General features: G+C 41.1%; 1 protein-coding gene across 1 annotated transcript in view; it reads right to left on the bottom strand.

The window, feature by feature from the left end:
* Positions 1-22638, bottom strand: part of PPFIBP2 (PTPRF interacting protein, binding protein 2 (liprin beta 2)) — a 193329-nt gene that overhangs the window by 121960 nt on the left and 48731 nt on the right. Inside the window, exon 3 of the mRNA XM_006870161.1 lies at positions 2835-3049. Coding sequence (XP_006870223.1) covers positions 2835-3049 — 215 coding nt within the window. The remainder of the gene's footprint in view (positions 1-2834; positions 3050-22638) is intronic.

A 22638-nucleotide genomic window follows, 5' to 3' on the forward strand; every position in this document is an offset into this window, starting at 1 on the left:
CTTCCTAATACATTTTATGAAGCAAGCAAAACCCTCATGCCAAAACCAGGGAAGGACGTTACTAAGTTTATAGACCAATATCCCTCATGAACACAGATGCAAAAATTCTCAAAAAAAATTCTAGCCAACAGAATCCAGTAGCACATCAAAAAGATAATACGTCATGATCAAGTGGGATTCATATCAGGGATGCAAGGATGGTTCAGCATTAGAAAAAGGATCAACGTAATCCACCATATAAATAAGAAAAAAGAAAAGAACCACATGATCATATCAATTGATGCAGAAAAGGCGTTTGATAAAATCCAACATCCACTCCTAATAAAAATACTCAACAAAGGAATTGAAGGGAAATTCCTCAACACAATTTACAGTATATATACAAAACCAACAGCCTACATTTCTCTATGAAGAGAAACTGAAAGCCTTCCCTCTGAGGAATTAAGCAGGTTTGCATGGGCTAAGTGGGACAGAGGTAAATACCGATGCATGCACAACCTTGGAACAACAGGGCTCTGAGATACAGGGATTGAGACATTGTTGGAATGGGCAAAAGGGGAGAAATAATGTTAAGATGCTTGGTTGTCTTTGAATCTTGGTTTCCCTGACATAACATTATAAAATAGACAGTTGAGGGGGAAAGAAAGGAATAGCCAGAAATATCACCATGGAAAGCTTGTAAGTCTGTCTTTTGCCTATAATTGATAGGAATACCTAAAATGGGGCTACAACATGCCCAGTGAAGGAGGCTTCCTGCAGAGCTTCTGCATTACATAAGACCATAGGTGGAATCTTGAACCCCATCCAGAATCTTCTGAGGTGGAAAATTTCCACTTGAAAAGACAAGAAGACCAGCCAGGAGCGGCTAGAAGAACAGAAGATACTTCGTGAAAGAAAGACCAACAGGAAAAATAGAAAACAGTAACTGCAGTCCGACTGATTACTACAAGAACAAGCAAGTTGCTCACCCAGAAAACATCAAGGCAAGTGGTCAGGTGCCCTCAGAGAAAACCCCCTTCCAAGACTAAGACTCAATGGAAATACACAAGCAGACATGCGCTCAGTTTGGTGACCACATCCGTTACCAATAAGGGGAAGTGAGGGAAAAACAGCAATGAAGCTGCAAGCTAAGCCCTACAAGGTTCAATAGACTCCTGTGAACCTGGGTGGAGACCTGGTTGACCAGCAGTGTGGCAAGACCTGGGAACTCTTAGGCCCAGAGTCAATGACATAGACACAGAGGACTAGAGTAGAGAGTGAAGCATCAAACTGATAAGAAGAGAGGACATATGCATAAGAACACGCACACTTGCAGATAATACCCACTTGACCTGGCTTCAATGACTGGAGGATCAGAGCTCAATTAGAAGAAGAAAGAAAAGAAAAAAAAAAGGGTAATCTGATACAATTTGATGGACTTGACCTACACCTATGGATGCAGTAGCTCAAAAGAGGGAACAAATCTTTACAGTGAGGATCATTCCCACCACCACACCCCTTCATACACAGAGTAGACAAGGATAGGCAACTTGGACATTGGCTACCCAAAATAGGGGGGCTACAAAAGCAAGAAGTGATTGGCTTACAAGTTTTAAAGAGGCAGCCTAGATCCAGAGGGTGCAGAGGAAGGTAGAATCTCCACTGAGTAGTATCCAATCTGTCTGGGCAGAGCTGATGAAAGGGATAGGACTCTTGTGATACAATAGTCAACAATTGTTATTAGGACTGACTGTGAGGGTTGGAAATGTAAAGGTAGATGTTTTGTAGCAAAAGGAGGGAAGTGATTGACTCCAGGAGATTGCACTCCAGGAGCAGAGATCCCTAGGACCATCAAGAGAGAATAGCAGAAAGCGGGACCCTACCCAGAGAAGCAGTGATGCTAGAGATGGAGACAGAGACAATGATGTTGAGAGATAGAACAGCTGGGGACTCTAGACCCAGGGAGGGAGAGGGGCTGTGTGTTGAGGACGAGGAGACAGGCTTGCAGGGTATACCCTCTGGTTGGTTGATGATGCATGGAGGGGACTGTAACCATGGCAATGACGATATTACAATAGGATGAATGTAAAGCTAATGTTCTCCCATGGAAACTTACACATAATTTACAATAAAACATTTAAAAAAAACCAGTAGTACTTGGTTTATTTTCTTGGAGCCAAAAACCATCTTGACTGATATAGTCCATGAGTTTCTTTTTCTACATACTCTGGATAACACAGGTCCAGTTCTATTTCTTCCCCTTGTAGAACTAGGAGAGCCTTCTAAAGTGGTTTGTCCGTTAGCCCATGTTTTCAGCTCTGATAATCAATCTGCTTCTAGCAGGTCTGTGGCTTGACTGAGAGAGAGCAGAAGAAGAGTTCAGAAATCTACATTCCACTTGAGAGACAGGAAGTAGTTCCAAAGCAAGGATACCTGAAGGGTCTCAGCAGAAGTAAAGCAATGTATGACATGACCTGGCTCTAGTTTGTGGTGAGAAATAAAGGACAGAGGTATCTAACCAAGGATAAAGATACCAGCAGAGATACAATTTAGTGACCAGTACATGTAATCCCGGGGGAAACCTCCATGCTTGTTCTTTCCTCTCCCTGATTTCCTTTTCTCAGAAGAAAGGACTCTAGTAGAGCAAAGGCAGGTAAAATGCCCAGCTTACCTTTCTTGATTAGGCTCTACGCTCCCAGGAAGGACCATCCAGTGGGAGACAACAATGGGGAGCCGAAAAAGGCCAGGCCAGGAGGTGTACAGTTGAAGCAGCAGCCCCAGTCAGTGATGCAATTCCACAGATTACCTATATATGTTCCTCAGTGGTTTCTCAAACAAGTTATGGTACTACTCACCAAGCTCTCCTCAAGCCACTTCTTTATATAGGCAGCTGTTGAACTTGGAATCTGGTTCAAGAGGGCTGCTCTCTCCTGAGGATGATCCAGCATCTCCAGGGCCAGCCTCAAGTCCTCGACGAGATGGAGCACTGGGAAGGGATTCGTGTAGGAGACCGGGGAAGACAAGCCAGGCTCACAGGCACCATCACTAATATCTGTACCTGTTTTAGTGCCTATAATAAGAGAGAGGTGGGAATCTCAGTAGCATTCAGAAGAAGAATGTCAGAGGAGGATGACTACCCATAGGGATACAGAAGTTCACACACTTAGACAACAGGGGAAAACACAGACCAACATTTACCAATAACCCAAAGCATGCAAGTTACATGAGATGCTATTCTTCTTCTTCTATTAGATTAATAGATTTATATTTTTAAATGAATGTGGTAGGTTGTTTGCACAGATGGCCACCAAAAATCCTTTCACTTTTTTACCATGGTGGTGTATGCATTTGTCACTCCTTCCACCAAGAGCTGACTCTTGACCCTGGGCTGGCCTAGTGACTGGCTCTGATCAGTAGACTGCAGCAGAAGTGGACCTGGGCCTTAAGAGGTCCGACAGCGTCTACCTTTACTCTTGCAAACCACCATGTAAACAAAGTCCAGTTACTCTGCTACAGAGACAGCCCTAACCATTCCAGCCAACCCCGCTGCAATGATAAACATGTGAAGCCATCTTGTGTACTCCAGCACCAGACAAGCCACACAGCTCAGACTGTACAGAGCAGGAATGAGCCATCCTGCTAAGCACTACCCAAATCATGGCAGTTGGCCCAAGTCAGTGGGGTGGTGTTTAAGCCACTGTATTTTGGGATGGTTTGTTACACAGAAAACAACAATTAAAATTACCATTTTGATATAGGTTTCATGAATTGATATTTTTCTGAAACTTCCCAATTGAAAGCTCTCTCTATCCCTAGATATATTTACAGTTTTAAACTTGTCTGAATTGCTGTTTATCTGGATGTCATCTCCATAGTCTGGGCTGTGAGGTCTTGGATGGAGAAGTCCACATCATATTTGGCTGAGTGTTAGCATCATGCCCTGTAGCCAGTAGAAGGTGAACAGGGCACTGACTCAATGCCTGCACTCGTGCTTAGCTGAGCAGCTAGAATGGAAAAGCACTTGGGTTTCCTTACAATCCTGGGCTAGTGGGCCACACCTTTCAAATTACATATTACCCAAATAGAACTTTCTATCTTTCTAAATTCTACTACTTTAAAATAAAATAAAGTCTTCTTTGCATAAACAGAGTGATGCATTTTTTTAAAACCAAAATGGGGACAGCATAGTCTAGCAAAGGAATCCTTTGCTGCTTTTATCAATAAGAAACACTTTCCTTGGTGGAATTTCTAAGACAGTTAGATTGTTTATACGGCAAATAGGATGAAATATTTGAAATCAGGACTCTACTGGAAAATGAGAGCTGTAGGGTCACCACATCCAAGGTTACAGTGCAGGCCTGACGCCTCATTCCCTTCAAATTCCCAAGGACCAACTTTTCCCACTTGGCAGACTTTTGGAATGAAAATTCTACACAGAGGGAAACAATTACTACTTGATTGCTGGTTTTCTTTCTGAAAGTACATGTTACAGAGAAACATGGATCACAATCCACAAGCAAAGCCGTGGCTTTGGGGACTCAGGAAACTGCCCAATTACCCTCACTACATATCCAGTTTTCAAGGAGGGAAGTGAGCAAAATCAGAGTAAGACTCCCACCTTCAAACAACTGCCGAGTAATTCCTCCTCATTCTGACACCCTCTAATTTCAACACATATCCATCCAGTTTCACTCAAATTAAACGTATTTTTACATCAGCTACTTTATAAAGTTAAAATGAGTTAAGCTTGGGAGGAGGAAGGATAAAGGGAAAGAACTGTCTATCACTCTGTGACTCTAGACAAGTCTCTTTCCCTGGCTGGTAACCTCCTTAACCTAAAGCTTTGGGATTCTTCCCTACCTGGCTGTGTATATGGGTATCTGTGCATGTTTTTTGGTTGATGCAAATTACTTGTGCTCAGATGGAAGGGATACACAGTCAATGTAACAAAAGAAAATGGTTGATGTCCAACAATTTCAAGATGTAGCATATGATCAAGAGTCAATGATACGGACGGAAGATGCATTGAAGGAATTGACAAAGAACAAGGCACCAAGAATTGATGGAATAAAAACTGAAATCTTTCAAGAAAGTGAGGCGGCAGTGGAGGCACTCACTCATCTATGCCAAGAAATTTGGAAGATAACTATCTGGCCGATTGACTAGGAGTGATTCATATTTGTGCGCATTCCAAAGACAGGTGAATGCAGAAATTGTCGGAAAACATCTTTGCTATCCCATGTGAGCAAAGTTTTACTAAAGGAAATACAGAAATGGCTGCAAGCATACATTCACAGAGAATTCCCAGAGGTTCAAACTGGATTCAGAAGAGGATGTGGAATGAGGTCTGATGGATTTTGGTTGACAGCAGAGAATACTAGGAAGATGTTTACCTGTGTTCTATTGACTATGCAAAGGCTTTCAATTGTGTGGATCATGACAAGTTATGGACAACACTACGAAGTATGAGTATTCTTGAACACTTATTTGTGCTCATGAGGAATCTGTACATGGACCAAGAGGCAGTTGTTCGAACAGAACATGGGCACACTGAATGGTTTAAAATTAAGAAAGGTGTGCGACAGGGTTGTATTCTTTCACCACACTTATTCAACCTGTGTGCTGAGCAAATAATCCAAGAAGCTGGGTTATATGAAGAACAATATGGCATCAGGATTGGAGGAAGACTCATTAACAACCTGCGATAGGCAGATGATACAACCTTCCTTGCTGAAAGTGAAGAGGACTTAAATATTTACTGATGAAGGTCAAAGAGCACAGCCTTCAGTATGGATTGCATCTCAGTGTCAAGAAAACAAAATCCTCACCACTGGACCAATAAACATCATTCTTATCAACTGAGAAAAGATTGAAGTTGTCAAGGACTTCATTCTTTTTGGATCAACTATCAAGGAGCTATGGTAGCGTAGTGGTTATGAATTGGGCTGCAAACCACAAGGTCAGCAGTTCGAAACTACCAGCTGTTCCGCAGGAGAAAATTGAGGCTTTCTGCTCCTGTAAAGATTTATAGCCTCAGAAACCCTGTACAGGGTCGCTATGAGTCGGAACCAACTCCACGGCACATAACAACAACATCAACACTCACAGAAGCAGTCGTCAAGAAATCAAACGACGTATTGCATTAGGCAAATCTTCTGCACAAGAACTTTTTAAAGAGTTGAAGAGCAAAGATGTCAGCTTGAGGACTAAGGTGCGCCTGACACAAGCCATGGTGTTTTCAATAACCTCATATGCATGCAAAAGCTGGACAGTGAATGTGAATAAGCAAGACCGTAGAAGAACTGATGCTTTTGAGTTATGGTTTTGAGGAGAATATTAAAAGTGCTATGAGCTACCAAAAGAACCAACAGATCTGTGTTGGGAAGAAGTGCAGCCAGAGTGCTCCTTGGAGGCCAAGATGACCAAACTTTGTCTCTCATACTTTGGACATACTGTCAAGAGGGACCAGTTGCTGGAGAAGGATATCATGTTTGGTAAGGTGGCGGGTCAGAGAAAAAGAGGAAGACCCCAGCGAGATGTATTGGCCAAATGGCAGCATCAATGGGCTCAAGAGTGGCAACAATTGTGAGGTTGGTCCAGGATTGGGCAGTGTTTTGTTCTGTTGTGCATAGGGTCACTATGAGTCTGTACTGACTCGATGGCACCTAACAACAGCAACAAGTTTAAACACTGGCAGTTTGAACTTACTCTCAGAACCACTGAAGACAGACCTAGAAATCTGCTTCCATAAAGATTTTGTTGTTGTTAAGTGCCAACGAGTCTGTTATGCTTCATAGTGATCCTATATAGGATTTCCGAGGAGAGACTGGTGAGTTTGAACCACCGACCTTGTGGCCCAGTGCTTATCCAACAGGCCACACCACTTGTTGTTGTTAGTAAGTGCCGCTGAGTTGGTTCCAACCCATAGCGACCCTATATAGTGTTTCCAAAGAGCAGCTGGTGAGCTTGAAAGTCCTCCATAAAGGCTACAACCAAGAAAATCCTATGAAGCAGTTCAACTCTATAACATATGGGGTTGCCGTAAGTCAGAATCAACTTGACAGCAACAGGTGACTTTCATTTCTATTTCTTTTGAAATTAGTATTTCTTTCATTATCAAAACAGATAGTCAATAAATGCTAGATGAAGGAAGTAAAAAGATAACAACATAATAATTGGCCCAAAATCTAGTTGAAGTGGTGTGGTGGTGCTGGTGCTGGTGTGACCTGGAGTCTCTTCCGACTCATAGTGACCCTGTACAGGGTTTCCGAGGATGCAAATCTTTACGGGATCAGAAAGCCTCATCTTTCTCCTGCAGAACCGCTTGTAGTTTTGAACTGCTAACCTTGAGGTTAGCAACTCGACTAGTAACCACTGTGCTACCAGAGCTCCTTAGTTGTATTGGCCGTGACAGCAAAGTCCGAGATGACAAGCTCCACTTGATTTTAAAGCTAACAACTAGATATGACCTTACGAAAGAAATCTAAGTGAAGAAGAAACTTCTCAATGGTTCTCTTGGGCTTGGGGATGTAAATGATACTGAATAAATAGAAAAGGCATCAATACAAGGGGTGATTGAATAACCCTAAATTATCTCCTAGAAGATATGGTAAACAGCCTCTAAGAGGCCCCCTCTGACTCCTGCTCTGGATATTCAGGCCCTCATGGAGCTCACCACCCGCCTTCCCCCATATAATATCAAGGTTTAGTCTGTGTGACTAGTATATTATGACAGAAGTGATGGAGGAATGTCACTTTCAAGGCAAGGTCATAAAAGACATCATAGGTCTACCTTGTTCTCTCCCTCTTGGACCACGATTCTGGGGAAAGCCTGCTGCTATGTGTGAGGACAGTCAAGCAGCCCTATAGAGAAGTCCATGTGGTAAGGAACCATGGCTACTACCAACAGCCAACAAGGAGCTGAAGTCCTCTACCTGCAGCCATGCAAGTGAGCCAGGATGGAAGCAGATCCTCTACCCAGTCAAGCCTTCAGATGACTGTAGCCTTGGCTGACATTTTTACATTTACATTTTTACATGAGAGACCCAAAACTACCCAACTACACCACTCTTCAAATCCTGATCTATAGAAACTGAGACCTAATACATGTTGTTATTTTTCAGGGTGCCACATTTTGGGATAATTTGCTGCAGAGCAATAGATAATAACAATAGGTGTACAAAAACCAAGAGCATTCTGAGCTGTGTAATCAACAGGAATTTACCCAGGCAATATTAAGAACCATGGTTAAAATTCTTCTTATAAAAAAATGAGATCTTTATTTTGATCATACCCCAAAATAAAATTAAGACAGATAAGGACTGCATGTGAAAAATGAAATCATAAGAACAGAACAGAGAAAATAGGTTAAAATTGATTCAGAGATGGATTTTATAAGCACAAAAGCAACTGAAGATGATGTAAGTAAGGAAAGTAATAAATCTGACTACATACAAATAACACCTGGAACATGAAAAACATAATAAAAATTAAAAGATAAATTACAGCTTGAAAAACCTACTTATAACAATTATAACAAAAGATCAATACATCCTTAATGAAAAAGAGCCTCATAGATCGTTAAGAAAAATGTCCCACAGAGTAAATACAAGGCTTTTTCAAATAAAACAATATAAGCAGACAATAAAAATATGGAAAATGTTTTTTTTTCACTAGCACATAGAACATTTTAAATTATATTCATTCTTTCACCTGTGGTTTTTTGTTTTGTTCAGCATTTTAGTGTGTTCCGGGGGAATACTTACACAGCAGACTAGTTTCCCATTCAACAATGTATGCACAAACTATTCAGGGCCATTGATGGCTATCTCCGCAATATACAGCACTCTTGCCATTTCCAGCTGCCCAGTTTCCTTGCACCTACCTTGCCTTTCATTTTTGCTTTTGGACAAACATTACCCATTTGGTTGTTTGGCTGACTGTTTTAGGGAGCACACTTCTCTTTGATGTTACTGTTTATTCTCTGGCTGATATATTATTTGGCTGAAAGGTGATCTCCAGGACTGGCTTCAACTCTGGTTAGTCAGGTATCTCTCTGGTTCCTCCAGTCTCTATCAGTCCAGTCAAGTTTGGTGCTTTTTATGAATATGAATTTTGTTTTACATTTTTCTCCCATTCTAGCCATGGCCTTCTACTGTGTTCCTGGTCAGAACAGTCAGTAGAGGGAGCTGGGTACTGTCCAGTTCTGGTCTTAGGCTAGAGGAGGCTAAGGATTGTCTGGGTCATTAGGCCTGCAGACTATGTCCTTAAGTCTTTGGTTTTCTTCACTCTCTTTTGATACAGGAGGAGACCTGTTGTACCTTAGCTGGCAGTGCACAAGCTTTTAAGACCTCAGACACTATTCACCAAATAGTAGGATGTACAACATTACCTTTAAGAACTATATATATCATGCCAGTTGACCTAAATGTCCCCCAAGACAATGGTTCTTAGCCTTTAAGTCTAGTAACTCAGTCCCACAAGGTATTTGGATATGTCAAGAATTTTTCCTAACTGAGCCTTCTATGTGATATATATACATATGGATCTACAAAGGGGCTTCAAAAAGTTCATGGAAAAATTCCACTATCATTTAATTCCATTTTCCACCAACTTTTTGGAGCCCTTAGTACAGACAATGGGACCCTGGTGTGGAACTGTAAGATAAGCACTGGATTGCTAACTGCAAGGTCAGCATTTCAAATCCACCAGTTGCTACTCCCATATGTCCTCCAACAACTGCATGGCATATCTACCTACCTATGTAGCCAGTGCAAGATTGTATATGTTATAGAATCTAGGGTTGTTGTTACATGCCATCAAGTTGGTTCCAACTGATAACAACCCTGAAGAGGGTTTTGGAGAAGGGGCTGCTGGGTTTGAATCGCGGCCCTTGCAGTCAGCTGTCCAGTACTCATCCTACAGCACCACACCAGGACTCCAATTTTCCTTTATTCTTGCATACCTCTCAGTGCCTTCATGTACTTTGGTTATGCTGTGATTTCCTTTGCATTGTGAATTGCCTATCCCTATAGGATAAGCACTGGACTGCTAACTGCAAGGTTGGTGGTTCAAACCTACCAGCCACTCCTCAGAAACCCTACACAAGGTCGCTATGAGTCAGAACTTACATGACGGCACTTAACAACTACCTTCCTGCCCATCCACTACTTCCATCCATGGTAACAATCAAAAATGTTGTTTTCTGTGTGGACCTATTTGTGACATTATAAAAGTGGTATTATACAATGTTTGTCCTTTTGTGATTGACTTATGTCAGTCAGTATAATGACTGCCAGATTCATTCACATTATGCTTTGCAGACTCATTCTTTATTGTTGCATAGCATACCATTGTAAGTATGTTCATTTTGTTTATCCATTCATCCATTAATGGACACTTATGTTGTTCCTATTTTTTTACTATTATGAATACTGCAATGCACATGGGTGTGCATGTCACTTATGAAATTTTGAAGTTGAAAATGCAATAATATGCACTGTTGGCAAGCTCTCATATGTCATTAATGAACAAAAAGAACTAACTTAACCACTTGAAAATCAGTTTGGCGAGATAGGATAAAAAATACTCATTATCTTTTGACTTAGCAATTTCAATTATAGAAATCTATCCTAAGGAAATACAATCAGACATGTATGGAAGCTTACTATGTAAGAATGATATACAGTGTGTCTCAATTGTGAAAAATAAAGGGAAAAATGTCCACGAGATGAATGATTACTTAACTTGCGGGGCATTCAAAGAATAAAGTAAATGCTTTTAAATTCCATCAAGTAGACTCAGACTCATGGTAACCTCATGTGTGTCAGAGTACAACTATGTTTCACAGGGTTTGTTTTTGTTTTGAATCTTTCTGCTGTTGTTAAATGTGTTCGAGCTGGTTGCAACTCATAGTGACCCTGTATATGGTTTCCTAGGATTGGCTGGTAGGTTTAAACCACTGATCTTGAGACTTAAACTGACTTTGCAATCCAGTACATTGTTCTGTAGCCAAAAAAAATTTTTGTCTAGAAAGCCAGTAGCATGGGAAAATGTTCGCCTTATACTGTATGGCACTGTAGGAACAGTACTGGACTGAGAACTACAGGTTCAAATCCACCAGCCATTCCTCAGAAACCCTCCAGGGTTGCTATGAGTCAAAACCAAATCCATGGCACTTAACAACCTTAGGCAGAGCTGGTTTGAAAGAAAAACACATGTGGTTACAAAGATGTGTAAATAGAGAGAATACACAAATGTTGACAATGCTTATATGAGGATACGTCAAAAAGCATTGCTATAAAATAAAACCCTTTACTTAAAAAATGTCAAAGTATGAAATTATTGTTTCTCAACATATTCTCCATCTACATCTATGCACTTCTGAAGGCAGTGTTTTCATCGTCCCTAAAGAATTCTGTGCTCTTCAATTGACACCATGCCAAAACGGTAGTTTTGGGCATCCTTCAGAGACTCAAATTATGTTCCTTTTACATGTTCTTTGAGTTTGGGGAGTAAGAAGTAGTTTGACAGCACATGATCAGAATCACAAAGTGGATGGGGTGGTGGTGGTGGCTGTGTGCCGTGGAGTCGATTCCGACTCATAGCGACCCTGCACAGGGTTTCTGAGGCTGTAAATCTTTACAGGAGCAGAAAGTCTCATCTTTCTCCTGTGGAACAGCTGGTAGTTTTGAACTGCTGACCTTGCGGTTCGCAGCCCAATTCAGGGTAAGCTTTCCCAATGAAATGCTAGCAGAACAAATCCTGCTTTCCATAAAGAATGAGCAGGTGATTTTTTGTGATGGAAAAAAAAAATCCTCAGTGCAACTTTCCTGGCCTTTTTCCCACCAATGGAGTTTTCCGTTTTCTTTAAATTTATTCATAATAAGCCCCAAGAGCAAACTGTGTCTTTCAATAAAATCTATAAGATTACCCCTTTGGTATCCCACAGTACCGTCATCATAATATTCGGAGCTGACCTGTTAGCCTTGAATTAAACTGGCCCAGCAGATTTCCTCAGAAGGCACTCATTTGATTGGACCTTTTTTTGAAGGCACCCTTATGGAGTCCTGGTGTGGCACTGTAGGATAAGCACTAGACCACAAGGTCAGCAGTTCAAACTCACCACTCCTAGGAAACCTTATACAAGGTCACTATGTCGGAACCAACTCGGCAACATTTAAGGAGACTAAGACAAGTGCATAAGTAGAGAGCTTGTCTACAGTCATCCACTGATCACACAGACATGTTTAAAAATGTTTTATTTATAATAAACCCATACATGTATAAACTGGCACCTTAGTATAACACTTTTTGCCTTATCTTGCATCTAGAGGGTAAAACTGTGGATAATTTTGTATTACTTTGATAACCATAGTTTTGTTGCTGTTGTTAGATGCTGAGAGTCATTCCATTTCATAGAGACCCTGTTGGGGACCGCGATCACTGAGGTGTTGAGGCCCTATGTCATGGACGAAAATCCTACACGATGGCTCCACTCAGGATGGCTAGTCAGGGACCCTGAGGGCCCAAGGAAGTAACCTCCGGATGTCCCGGGTTCATTGGCTTTTACGAACTCACTGTTGGGCTAGCTCTGTATAATCTTCTTTAGTCCTATCACTCAAACATCAGTAATTGTAGCTGCTGAGAAAAGGGTTTCTTATATGCCTCTCTCAATGTCTCCACTGTGTTGGCAGTGCTTAAGGTTCTGAGAACAAAATCTCTCTGAGGAACAAACTCTGGCCACCTGGCAAGCATGGCAAAACTGTTCTTTATCAAGTTATTCAGTTATGTTGGGTATTTACTTAATACATGAGCTCTTAGTATCCATGTACAATATTAATATTAAACCAAAAACCTCTCCTAAAGCCGAGGCTATAAAAAGTTCCAAAGGCAAGTTTGCTGAGAGACTCTGGAGAAAATTCCCCTAAGGAATTCATCCAAAGTAGATTGGCGACTTCCGGGATTTTGTTCAAAGAATAATAGCGACAGCCTTCTCAAATCGTCCCCAGGTGCAGACCATTAACCTAGGCGTCCTCCTTCCTCCTGCAAGCCTCGGCCAGGTAGCTGAAACAGCTGGACTCCTTCCAGATCTTTTGAATCCTTTTCTTACTGAAGATTAGGTGCTATAGGTATGTTAATTAGGCTTGAGAAACCTCGAGTTGCTGCCTTGGGATTCGAACCTAAGAAGTACTATATAACAATTTGCTTGAATTTCTAGAAAATTAAGAATGTTAGATTATCAAGACAATTTGTGATGTATGTTTTAGAATTTGTTCCTGTAAATCATTGTGTCCTGTTTTGAACGATTAATCACATTTCACTTCTGTACCGTCTTAATAATCCCAGCCTTCCTTTGTGTAAAGCTCCTCCCTGAAATAAAAAGGAGGCACAGACTGAAGCCCGCGTGCATTATGGCTTGCAGGGCATGCATTATGGCTTGCAGGGCATGTGTTACGGCTTGCAGGGCATGCATTACAGGCAGGCATTACAGTTGGCAAGGTGTGCGTACTGCCTGCATAGCCATGATGTTTACAATACAGGATCTGTCTGCTGCCGGTGCATCCACTTTGGTCTCCGGGTGTTTTGTGTTTTCTCTCGTTGCGTCTTTGTGTGTACTGTTTATCTGTCTCTGTCGCCGCCAGAGCTCCCAACTTCATGAACCGAACCCCCCAGTCGAGGCCGGTTCTCCACAAGACCCTATGCACAACAGACTGAAACACTGCTGGGTCCGGCACCATTCTCACAATTGTTACACTTGAGCTAATTGCTGCTGCCACTGTGCCATTCCAACTTGTTGGGAGGCTCTTCCTATTTTCCAATGACCCTCCACTCTACCAAGCATGATATCCTTCTCCAGGGACTGGTCCCTCTTAATAATATGTCCAAAGTATGAAAGACAAAGGTCTCGCCTCACCATCCTGGCTTCTAAGGCGCAATCTGGCTGTACTTCGACTAACACAGAATTTTTTGTTCTTCTGGCAGTACATGGTACTTTCAATACTCTTCTCCAACTCAAATGCATCAATTCTTCTACAGTCTTCCTTATTCATTCTCCAACTTTCACATGCATACAAGGCTATAAAAAATACCATGGCTTGGGCCTGACACACATTAGTCCTCAAACAGATACCTTTGTTCTTGAACACTTTAAAGAGGTCTCGTGCAGCAGATTTGCCTGCTGCTTGCATGTCTGTTGACTGTGGATCCAAACAAAATGAAGTCTTTGCCAACTTCAATCTTTTCTCTACTTATCATAAGGCACTTAACAATATCAACCAAGTTATTTTTTTATTTATTTATAAGGATTTTTGTTTTCTGTTCATTAGGGTACAATTCATACTGAAGTCTTTGACCTTCATCAGTTAAGTACTTTAAATCCTCTTCACTTTCAGGAAGTAAGGTTGTATCATCGCAAGTTACAAATGAGTCTTTTTCCAATCCTGCTGCCACATTCTTCATATAATGCAGCTTCTTGAATTATTTGCTCAGAATACAGATTGAATAACCATAGTTTTAAGCTTTAATTTTAATGAGTGAGGGGAAAAAAAAAAAAAGCGAGAGATTCAAGTTTGAGATTCGCTTTGCATAAGTGCTCTAGGTTCTGCTGTCCCCACCTGAGATTGGACAACATGGGCGAATTCAGACCTTCATTGGGGTAGGTCACGGGTTAGTGGCACAGCTAGGTTTCCTCCTTGGGTCTTTGATCAGCTTTCCTTTTCCCCTTGTATAAGTGAAAAGGGAAACACACATGGTGGTATTTTCACAGAACACACCTTTTAAAAAATTTCAGAGCAGGCCATGTGATAGACTAGAAAAAGCATGCACTGCAAAACGGGAAAACTTTTGGCAAACATGACAGACCAAACTGAAAGGAGGTGCCCTTCACTCGCAATGAGTAAAATGAAAAGCTTAAAAGATAATACCTTTTTCTGTTTGTGTTAAATGCAGAATCAAGCTTGAGGAGAAAAAAGAAACTGTATAGGGACGAGAAATAAGAAGGAACTCAGAGGTGCTCAAACTGACTCCGGAGCAACCCAGGAACAAAAACCTAGGTGTAGATCCTGGGGTTTTAATGCTCCCAGGGGCTGTGAAAACAGTAAACAGTAAGGTGAAAATGAGACTCCTAGCAGGATGTCTCTATGAGTGGTAACTGACTCCAGGGCACCTAAGAACAACAATGGGGAGACAGTGTCTCCAAGTGTTGTCTAGTTCATATAGAGAGGCCTGAGAAGTTTGAAATTCGCTAGAGGGATCCCTTCATATTTATTTTTTTTTAAGTTATGAAAGAGGAAGGTAGCAGAAGACAAGGAGAAATGCAAGAATTAATAGAGGCTAACTGATGGTATATGGAGGAGATTGCAATCAATGGAATGAAACGAACTAAAAGATTTTCTAAATGCAAAACTGATATTCCGCTCTGTACAACTTAAAAGTTAAACATTAAAAAAAAAAAAAAAGAGAAATAAACACATGCACACACAGAATCACAGAATCTTCTAGAATGCTGAAACTCTAGTATGCAAGCGTATTGCTCTTGTTTTAAATACCATCCAGTCGGTTCAGAATCGTAGTGACCCTATAGGGTTTCCAAGGAGCAGCTGGTTAAGTGTGAATTGCAGACCTTGCAGTTCATCAAACTAACCTTGCTGACCAGTGCTTATCTCACAGCACCACAGGCAAGTTTAGCAAAGGAAAACATCCCAGAAGGGTCAGTTTCATGCTCTGCACTATTCCCTGCTCTTAACCAAAAAAATTGCAACCACAGAGAAAAACAAATCAAAACAGAACTGCCAATTAGAATAAGAAAACCTGGACCTTAATATCTATAAATAGAACAGCATTAAAAGATACAATAAACACTAACACAAACTTGTTGCCATGGAGTCGATTCTGACGCTTAGTGAACCAAGTTGTTATTGTTGTTGTTAAGTTGCCATCTAGCTGATTCCAAAGTGACCCTGAATAGTGCTTCTGAGGAGCAGCTAGGTGAATTTGAACCATTGACTTTGTGGTGAGCAGTCCATTGCTTACCCTATAGCACCACACCAGGGCTCCATGTTGTTGTTGTTGTTAAGTACTATAGAGTTGGTTCTGACTCATAGCGACCCTGTACGGGGTTTCCGAGGCTGCAAATCTTCACAGTAGCAGAAAGCCTCATCTTTCTCCCGCGGAACAGCCGGTAGTTTCCAACTGCAGACCTTGAGGTTAGCAGCCCAATTCGTAACCACTACGCTACCAGAGCTCCTTGTTGTTGTTTTTGTTAAGTGCCATCGAGCCAGTTCCGACCCATAGTGACCCTGTACAGGGTTTCCGAGGCTGCAAATCTTTATGAGAGCAGAAAGCCTCATCTTTCTCCTGTGGAACAGCTGGTAGTTTCCAACAGCTGACCTTGAGGTTAGCAGCCCGATTCGTAACCACTACGCTACCAGAGCTCCTTAGGAGAGAATATTTAGGGAATTTAGATTCACGCCAGGTTTCAACCTTAGAGACATACTGAAATCACCTGGGGAGTTTTAAAAACTACTGTCAACTGGGTTTCACCTCCAAAGATTCTAATTGAAACATCTTCTAGTGTGCAACCTGGATTGACACCATTTCACTAGCAAATCACTTTAACCACTGCTAGATTTTGATTCTTATAGAAGTCACATGAGAATCTGTTTTAAGGAGACAATACTAAAATTTAATGATTATCTGCTGGAATATGACCACATAAAATTTAAGTATTGGAAAGCTTTTAATGATCACTTTTAATATCAAAAAAAGTATGTACATGGTAATTTTTAGGGTTTTTCATAAACATTTTGGTTCTCCTGTATTTCAGGTCACAGTAAGATTGCAGTTCTGCCCCTTGAAGTGCCTCATGGTCACATAACTTGCTTTGGACAATAAATGTGTCTCTTCAGTGGGAAAGCCAGTACACAATTCACTGTCTCTCTTCCACCTAGCCTCTGGCAATGGTGGAGACTCATATTTCAGAGCAAAGATGACATGGACCAGAGTGCTACAGTAGATCTGGGAGGGACTCAGAGTGTGAGCAAGAAACGTACAAGGTATAGACTAAACCATTTGTTATATTATTACTCACTGCCATTGAGTCAATTCTGACTCACGGGGGCACTGTGTAAGATTTCCAAGGCACTGTATAAGGTTTCTGTTCAGGAACAGAAAATGTCATCTTTCTCCCTCAAAGTGGCTGGTGGGTTTGAACTACTGACTTGGTGGTTAGCAGCCCAGCACTTACCCCACAGGGTTCAAACTAGTCATGTTGTTGTTAAGTGCTGTTGGGTCTGTTCTGACTCACAGCAACCTTGTACAGAGTTTCCAAGGAGCAGATAGTGAGTTTGAACCCCAAGGTTCAAACCGACCTTATGGTCCAGTGCTTATCCTAGAGTGCTATACTAGGACTCCAAAACAGCCATGGTGGCTGGTGGCTGTGTGCCATGTTGTCGGTTCTGACTCATAGCGACCCTGTACAGGGTTTCCGAGGCTGTAAATCTTTACGGAGCAGAATGCCTCATCTTTCTCCCGCGGAACAGCTGGTTATTTCAAACTGCTGACCTTGCGGTTCGCAGCCCGATTTATAACCAGTACGCTACTAAAGCTCCTTTAACAGCCATAGATATTATCAAACTGGGTTAAAATATAAATATGCTCAAAACACCCCTAAAATAAAAGGATGGGAATAAAAGATGGAAGAAAATAATACCAAGAAAACCCTAACAACAACAACAAAAACATGCAGCTAGACTAATATAAGCAAAGTACTCTTTAAGGCAATAACCACTCCTAGACATTTATAGTGGTATCACTAGATAGTGGTCAAAGCTCCTACTCACCAGGAAGCCATGATTCTAAACACGTATTCATTTAGTCAAACGCATCACTCCAAAATATGTAAATATGCAAGGCAAAAATATCCAGAATTATGAGGGAAAACATGCCTATCTAGTGGAATAAATCATTTACACATTTCTCTGAAACTGACAAGGATCAAGCAAACAAAGGAAAAAATCCATAAGGACTGAGAAGAGTCAAACAGAACAATTAGCAAGTTAGATGTAAGGAGCAAATATAGAACGCTGCACCTAACAAGTGGAAAATGCACATGCCTTTTCAGCATTCATGGAACATTAATGAAAACCGGCATTGTTCTAATCCAGGTCATATAATCATGTATCAATACATTTCAAATAACCATCATAAAGACTGCTTTAACTGCAACACAAATAAGTTCGAAGTCAAATTTAAATGTGTATATATATATATTTAAATTGGGTTCTGAAATACATACATTAAAGAAAGTAGCAAAGAAAATGATAAAGAACAGATATAAAGGAAATCAAATACAAGGGCGCTTCAAAACATCCATGGAAAAATTCCATTACTTTTTAATTCCATTTTTCCATAAACTTTTTGAAGCCCCCTCATGTAACATATATATGTTGTTGTTATATAGACATACACAGAATTTATGGTTGATGAAAAAGGTTAACCTACTCACTGCTAACCAAAAGGTTGGTGGCTTGTGTCTACCCAGAGATGCCTCAGAAGAAATCTCTGGTGATCTACTGTTGAAAAATCAGTCACTGAAAATCCTACACACACAGGGTCACCATGAATTGCAGTGGACTCAATGGCAACTAGTAGGTATGAGTATATACATATTTACAGAGTTAAAAAAAAACACAGACACAAACACACATACAATGGAGTCTGATCAATTACTCAATGTGTTCTTTAAAAGTAATTTAAAAAAGAATCTCTAGCAAGACTGATTTAAAAAAAACAGAGAGAAGGCACAAATAGTCAACATTAGGAACAAGAACAGATATAATACAAGTTCAGCAGATCTTTCATGGTAAAATATGATGGCCAACTTTATGCTAATAAAATTTAAAACCACAGTAAAACTGACCGATGTCAAGAAAAATATAACTTGCCAAAATTCAGTCAAGAATAAATATAAAACTGACTGTCCACAATCACTAGGACAAAAAGAAAACATTAAATCCACATGGTTTAGCAAGTGAGTTCCTAAAACTAAAGCAAGTATTAAGGAACAAATAATAATTCCAATCTTTCCTAAACTCTTCCAGAGAATAGAAAATTACACTACACTTCTGTAATAGAATAGGGGATGAGCTCTGCCAGCAAGAAAGACAAAAACTGAATAGTACTTGTTGAACAGTGATTGTTACAATGGGTCATTTTGACTTCTTTATACAAAGGGTGGAGTCCTGGTGTGTGGTGCTGTGGGTTAATGCACCGGACTGCAAAGTCAGTTTGAATTGCAAGGCTGGCAGTTCAAGCTCACCAGTCGCTTCTTGGAAACCCTATACAGGGTCACTATGGGTCAGAACCGACTCGATGGCACTTAACAACAAGATACAGAGGGTATTCTTACATATCTCAGCTCTCCAGCTGCCGTTGTTAGGGGCTATGAAGTCAACTCTGACTCCAAGACCCTATGCACAAAAGAAGAAAAGGGCCCTGCACCATTCTCATAACTTATGTTTGAGTCTACTGTTGCTGTCACTATTAATCCATCTTTTTGAGGTCTTTCCTCTTTTTTCCAAGACTTGTTTGTTCTTCTGGTAGTTCATGGGACTTTCAATATTCTTAACCTAATACCACAATTCAAATGCCTTGACTCTTCTATATGGTCTTCCTTACTCACTGCCCAACTTTTGCAAGTATATGAGGCAATTGCAAATACCATGGGTTCCTTATGAACACAAGCATTCTGGAATACTCATTATTCACAATGTTGGCCATAATTTGCTATGATCCACACAGTCGAATGACTTTGCATAGTCAAGGAAGCACAAGTTGGCATCTTTCTGGAGTCCTGGTGTGGCACTGTAGGACAAGTACTGGACTAGCATAACAGCAATATCAGCAGCTCAAATCACGAGCTGTTCCTTTGAAACCCTACACAGAATTTTTATGAGTCAGAACCAACTCAATGGCACTTAGCAACAACAGACATCTTTCTGGTATTCTCAGTTCCCCTAAACATCCCCAAACTTCCATTCTTGACACTTTCTTAAACAAAATACTACCAAGGTTTTGTTTTCTTAACCTAAATCCTGAATGGCAAAAAGGCAAGTTAGCTCTGGTAGAATAGAGGTTACAAGTTGGGCTTCTAGTCTCACGGTCAGCAGGTCAGCAGCTTGAAACTACCAGCTGTTCCACAGGAGAAAGGTGAGGCTTTCTGCTCCTGTAAAGATTTACATCCTTGGAAACCCTGTACAGGGTCTGTATGAGTCGGAAGTGACTCCACAGCACATAACCAGCACCATCACCAGGTCCCACTACTTTGCTTCTAAGGAGCCCTGGGGCTCAATGGTTAAGCACTTGGTTGCTAAGCAACAGGTCAGTGCTTGAACCCATCCAACAGCTTTATGGGAGAACAGGCCTGATAATCTGTTTCAAAAGCCCATGGCAGTCAAGTCAATTCCAACACACAGGTACCCTATAGGACAGAATAGAACTGTCCAATAGGGTTTCCAGGAAGCACAGTAACTCTGTAGGATAAGCATTGGACAGCAGGTTTGTGGGGAAAGATCAGTCTTTCTGCTCCCACAAAGATTTATAGCCACAGAAACCCTATACAGGGTAGCTGGAGTCAGAACCTACTTGATGGCTCTAAACAACAAACAGGTTTCCAAGGTTGTAATATTTATGGAAGCAGACTGCTTCATCGTTCCCATCTGCCACAAGTAGAGGATTTGAACCACCGGCCATTATGTTAGTACCCCAGCCTTTAATCACTGTACCACAAGGGCCTATCCCATAGAGATTACAACTGGAGAAAACCTTTGGGGCAGTTCTACTCTGTCCTATAGGATCATTACAAGTTGGAATCGACTCAATGGCTGTTGTTATAAAAACTCACTTGATAAATCATGTGGATTTAATGTTGTCTTTTTGTTGGCACACAACGATACTATTACTGACTACTGCAATATGCTGACCAATCTCAAAGAAGAAGTTACTGTTGTTGTTGCTAAGTGTTGTCGAGTTGGTTTTGACTCATAGTGTCCCAGTGTCCGGTTTCCGAGGAGCGGCTAGTGAGTTTAAACTGCCAACCTTGTGGTTCACAGTCCAGTGCTTATCTTATAGTGCCACACCAGATCCAAGGCCAATTAAGGACTGTTCAGAGCACAGACTTATCACCAGCCTTTAAATAATCTCAGTCTTGATCAGAACTTCCCCTGCCCCTTGAACAATCTTTATTACAAACCCAGACATGAATCAGAGTTGCCAGGAAGACCCCAGAGTAAGATTTTTTTAAGAAAATTGTCATGAAACAATTCTATTAACTGTTTCTCATCTGTGGGTCCAGTTGGTAGATAACTAATTGCATGAGTAACCTCCTACCTCAGCAAAGAGGAATAATGGTCCTCTGTGTCTTGACCACGTGGCTCCCTGGTGCTACTCCAGGTATGGCCTCGAAGCAGCCACTGAACCTGTTATTCCACAAATTAAGCTCTATGCAAAATCAGACTCTGTGGCATTTGCTCAGGGCCATGCAGAGAGATGTAATTAAGTAATAATACAGTTCAATTTGAATTGTCAGCAGTGTAATTCAATTATGGTGTTATTCATGGGCAGAATTAGAGGGACTAATCAGAAAGAAGACCAGATCAAAGATTAACATCCTACAAGAAGACATAACAATGGTCTTTTGTGCTCTAAACAAATCATTGCTGACATGGGATCTGGGAATCTTGTATGGAATAGTCATGTCTTCCAAACTTCATGGTATAAAACCATAGGATTCCCATCAATTATAGTCATACTTTGGATATACCTCTACAGATTGCAAGAATTCAACTGTACAAGTTTAACGCTCTTACTTATGCTTACCAGGTATTTCATTTTGTATTTACTAGACTCAATCTCTATTTCACATGCCTCCCAATCCACTGATTGCCTCAAGCCAAACATGGCCATGCTGAGGCTGAGGCTCTAGGGGCATATCTGGCACCTGTTGCATTAGATTGTCTTCTCAGAGTACTCCAGATTTGCTTATTTATTGAAGTGATAATCCCTTGCATAGTTTGCACTGTTTTATTGGTTTCTTCTCTTTACTTGTACTTTGGGGAGGGAGGGGCACTTTTCCAAACTAAGGGTTAATTATATAAACGCTGATGGCACATAAACGCACAATATGGAGCAGCTAACAGTAAAAAGAAAAAAACAAAAAGCAAAGCCAGTTGACTCAGACTCAGTGGCGAGCCCATGTATGTGAGAGTTGAAGGTGCTCCGCAGAGTTTTCAATGGCTGATTTATCAACAGCAGTGCATACATTTCTTCTTACACAGTCTTAGTGTGGAAGCTCTGCTGCATCCTGTGAGCATCACAGCTGCACCCAAGGCTCTACAAGTGGTGGTTGCACCTGAGGCGCACTGCCTGGGGACCTAACCCAGGTCTCCCACGTAAAGAAAACCAAATCCACTGCCATTCTGTCAGTTCCAACTCACAGTGACCCTATGTAGGGTTTCTGAGGCGATGTATCTTTATAGCCCCAACTTTCTTCCAAGGATCAGCTGGTGTGCCTAACCCACAGTGCCAACAGGATTCCTTTGGTCTTCTGTATAAAAGGCAAGAATTCTAACACTGAATAACCACTGCCCTCTAAGAGAACAA

This window comes from Chrysochloris asiatica, unplaced genomic scaffold, assembly GCF_000296735.1.
Source record: "Chrysochloris asiatica unplaced genomic scaffold, ChrAsi1.0 scaffold00140, whole genome shotgun sequence".
In the NCBI taxonomy this organism is placed as follows: Eukaryota; Metazoa; Chordata; class Mammalia; order Afrosoricida; family Chrysochloridae; genus Chrysochloris; species Chrysochloris asiatica.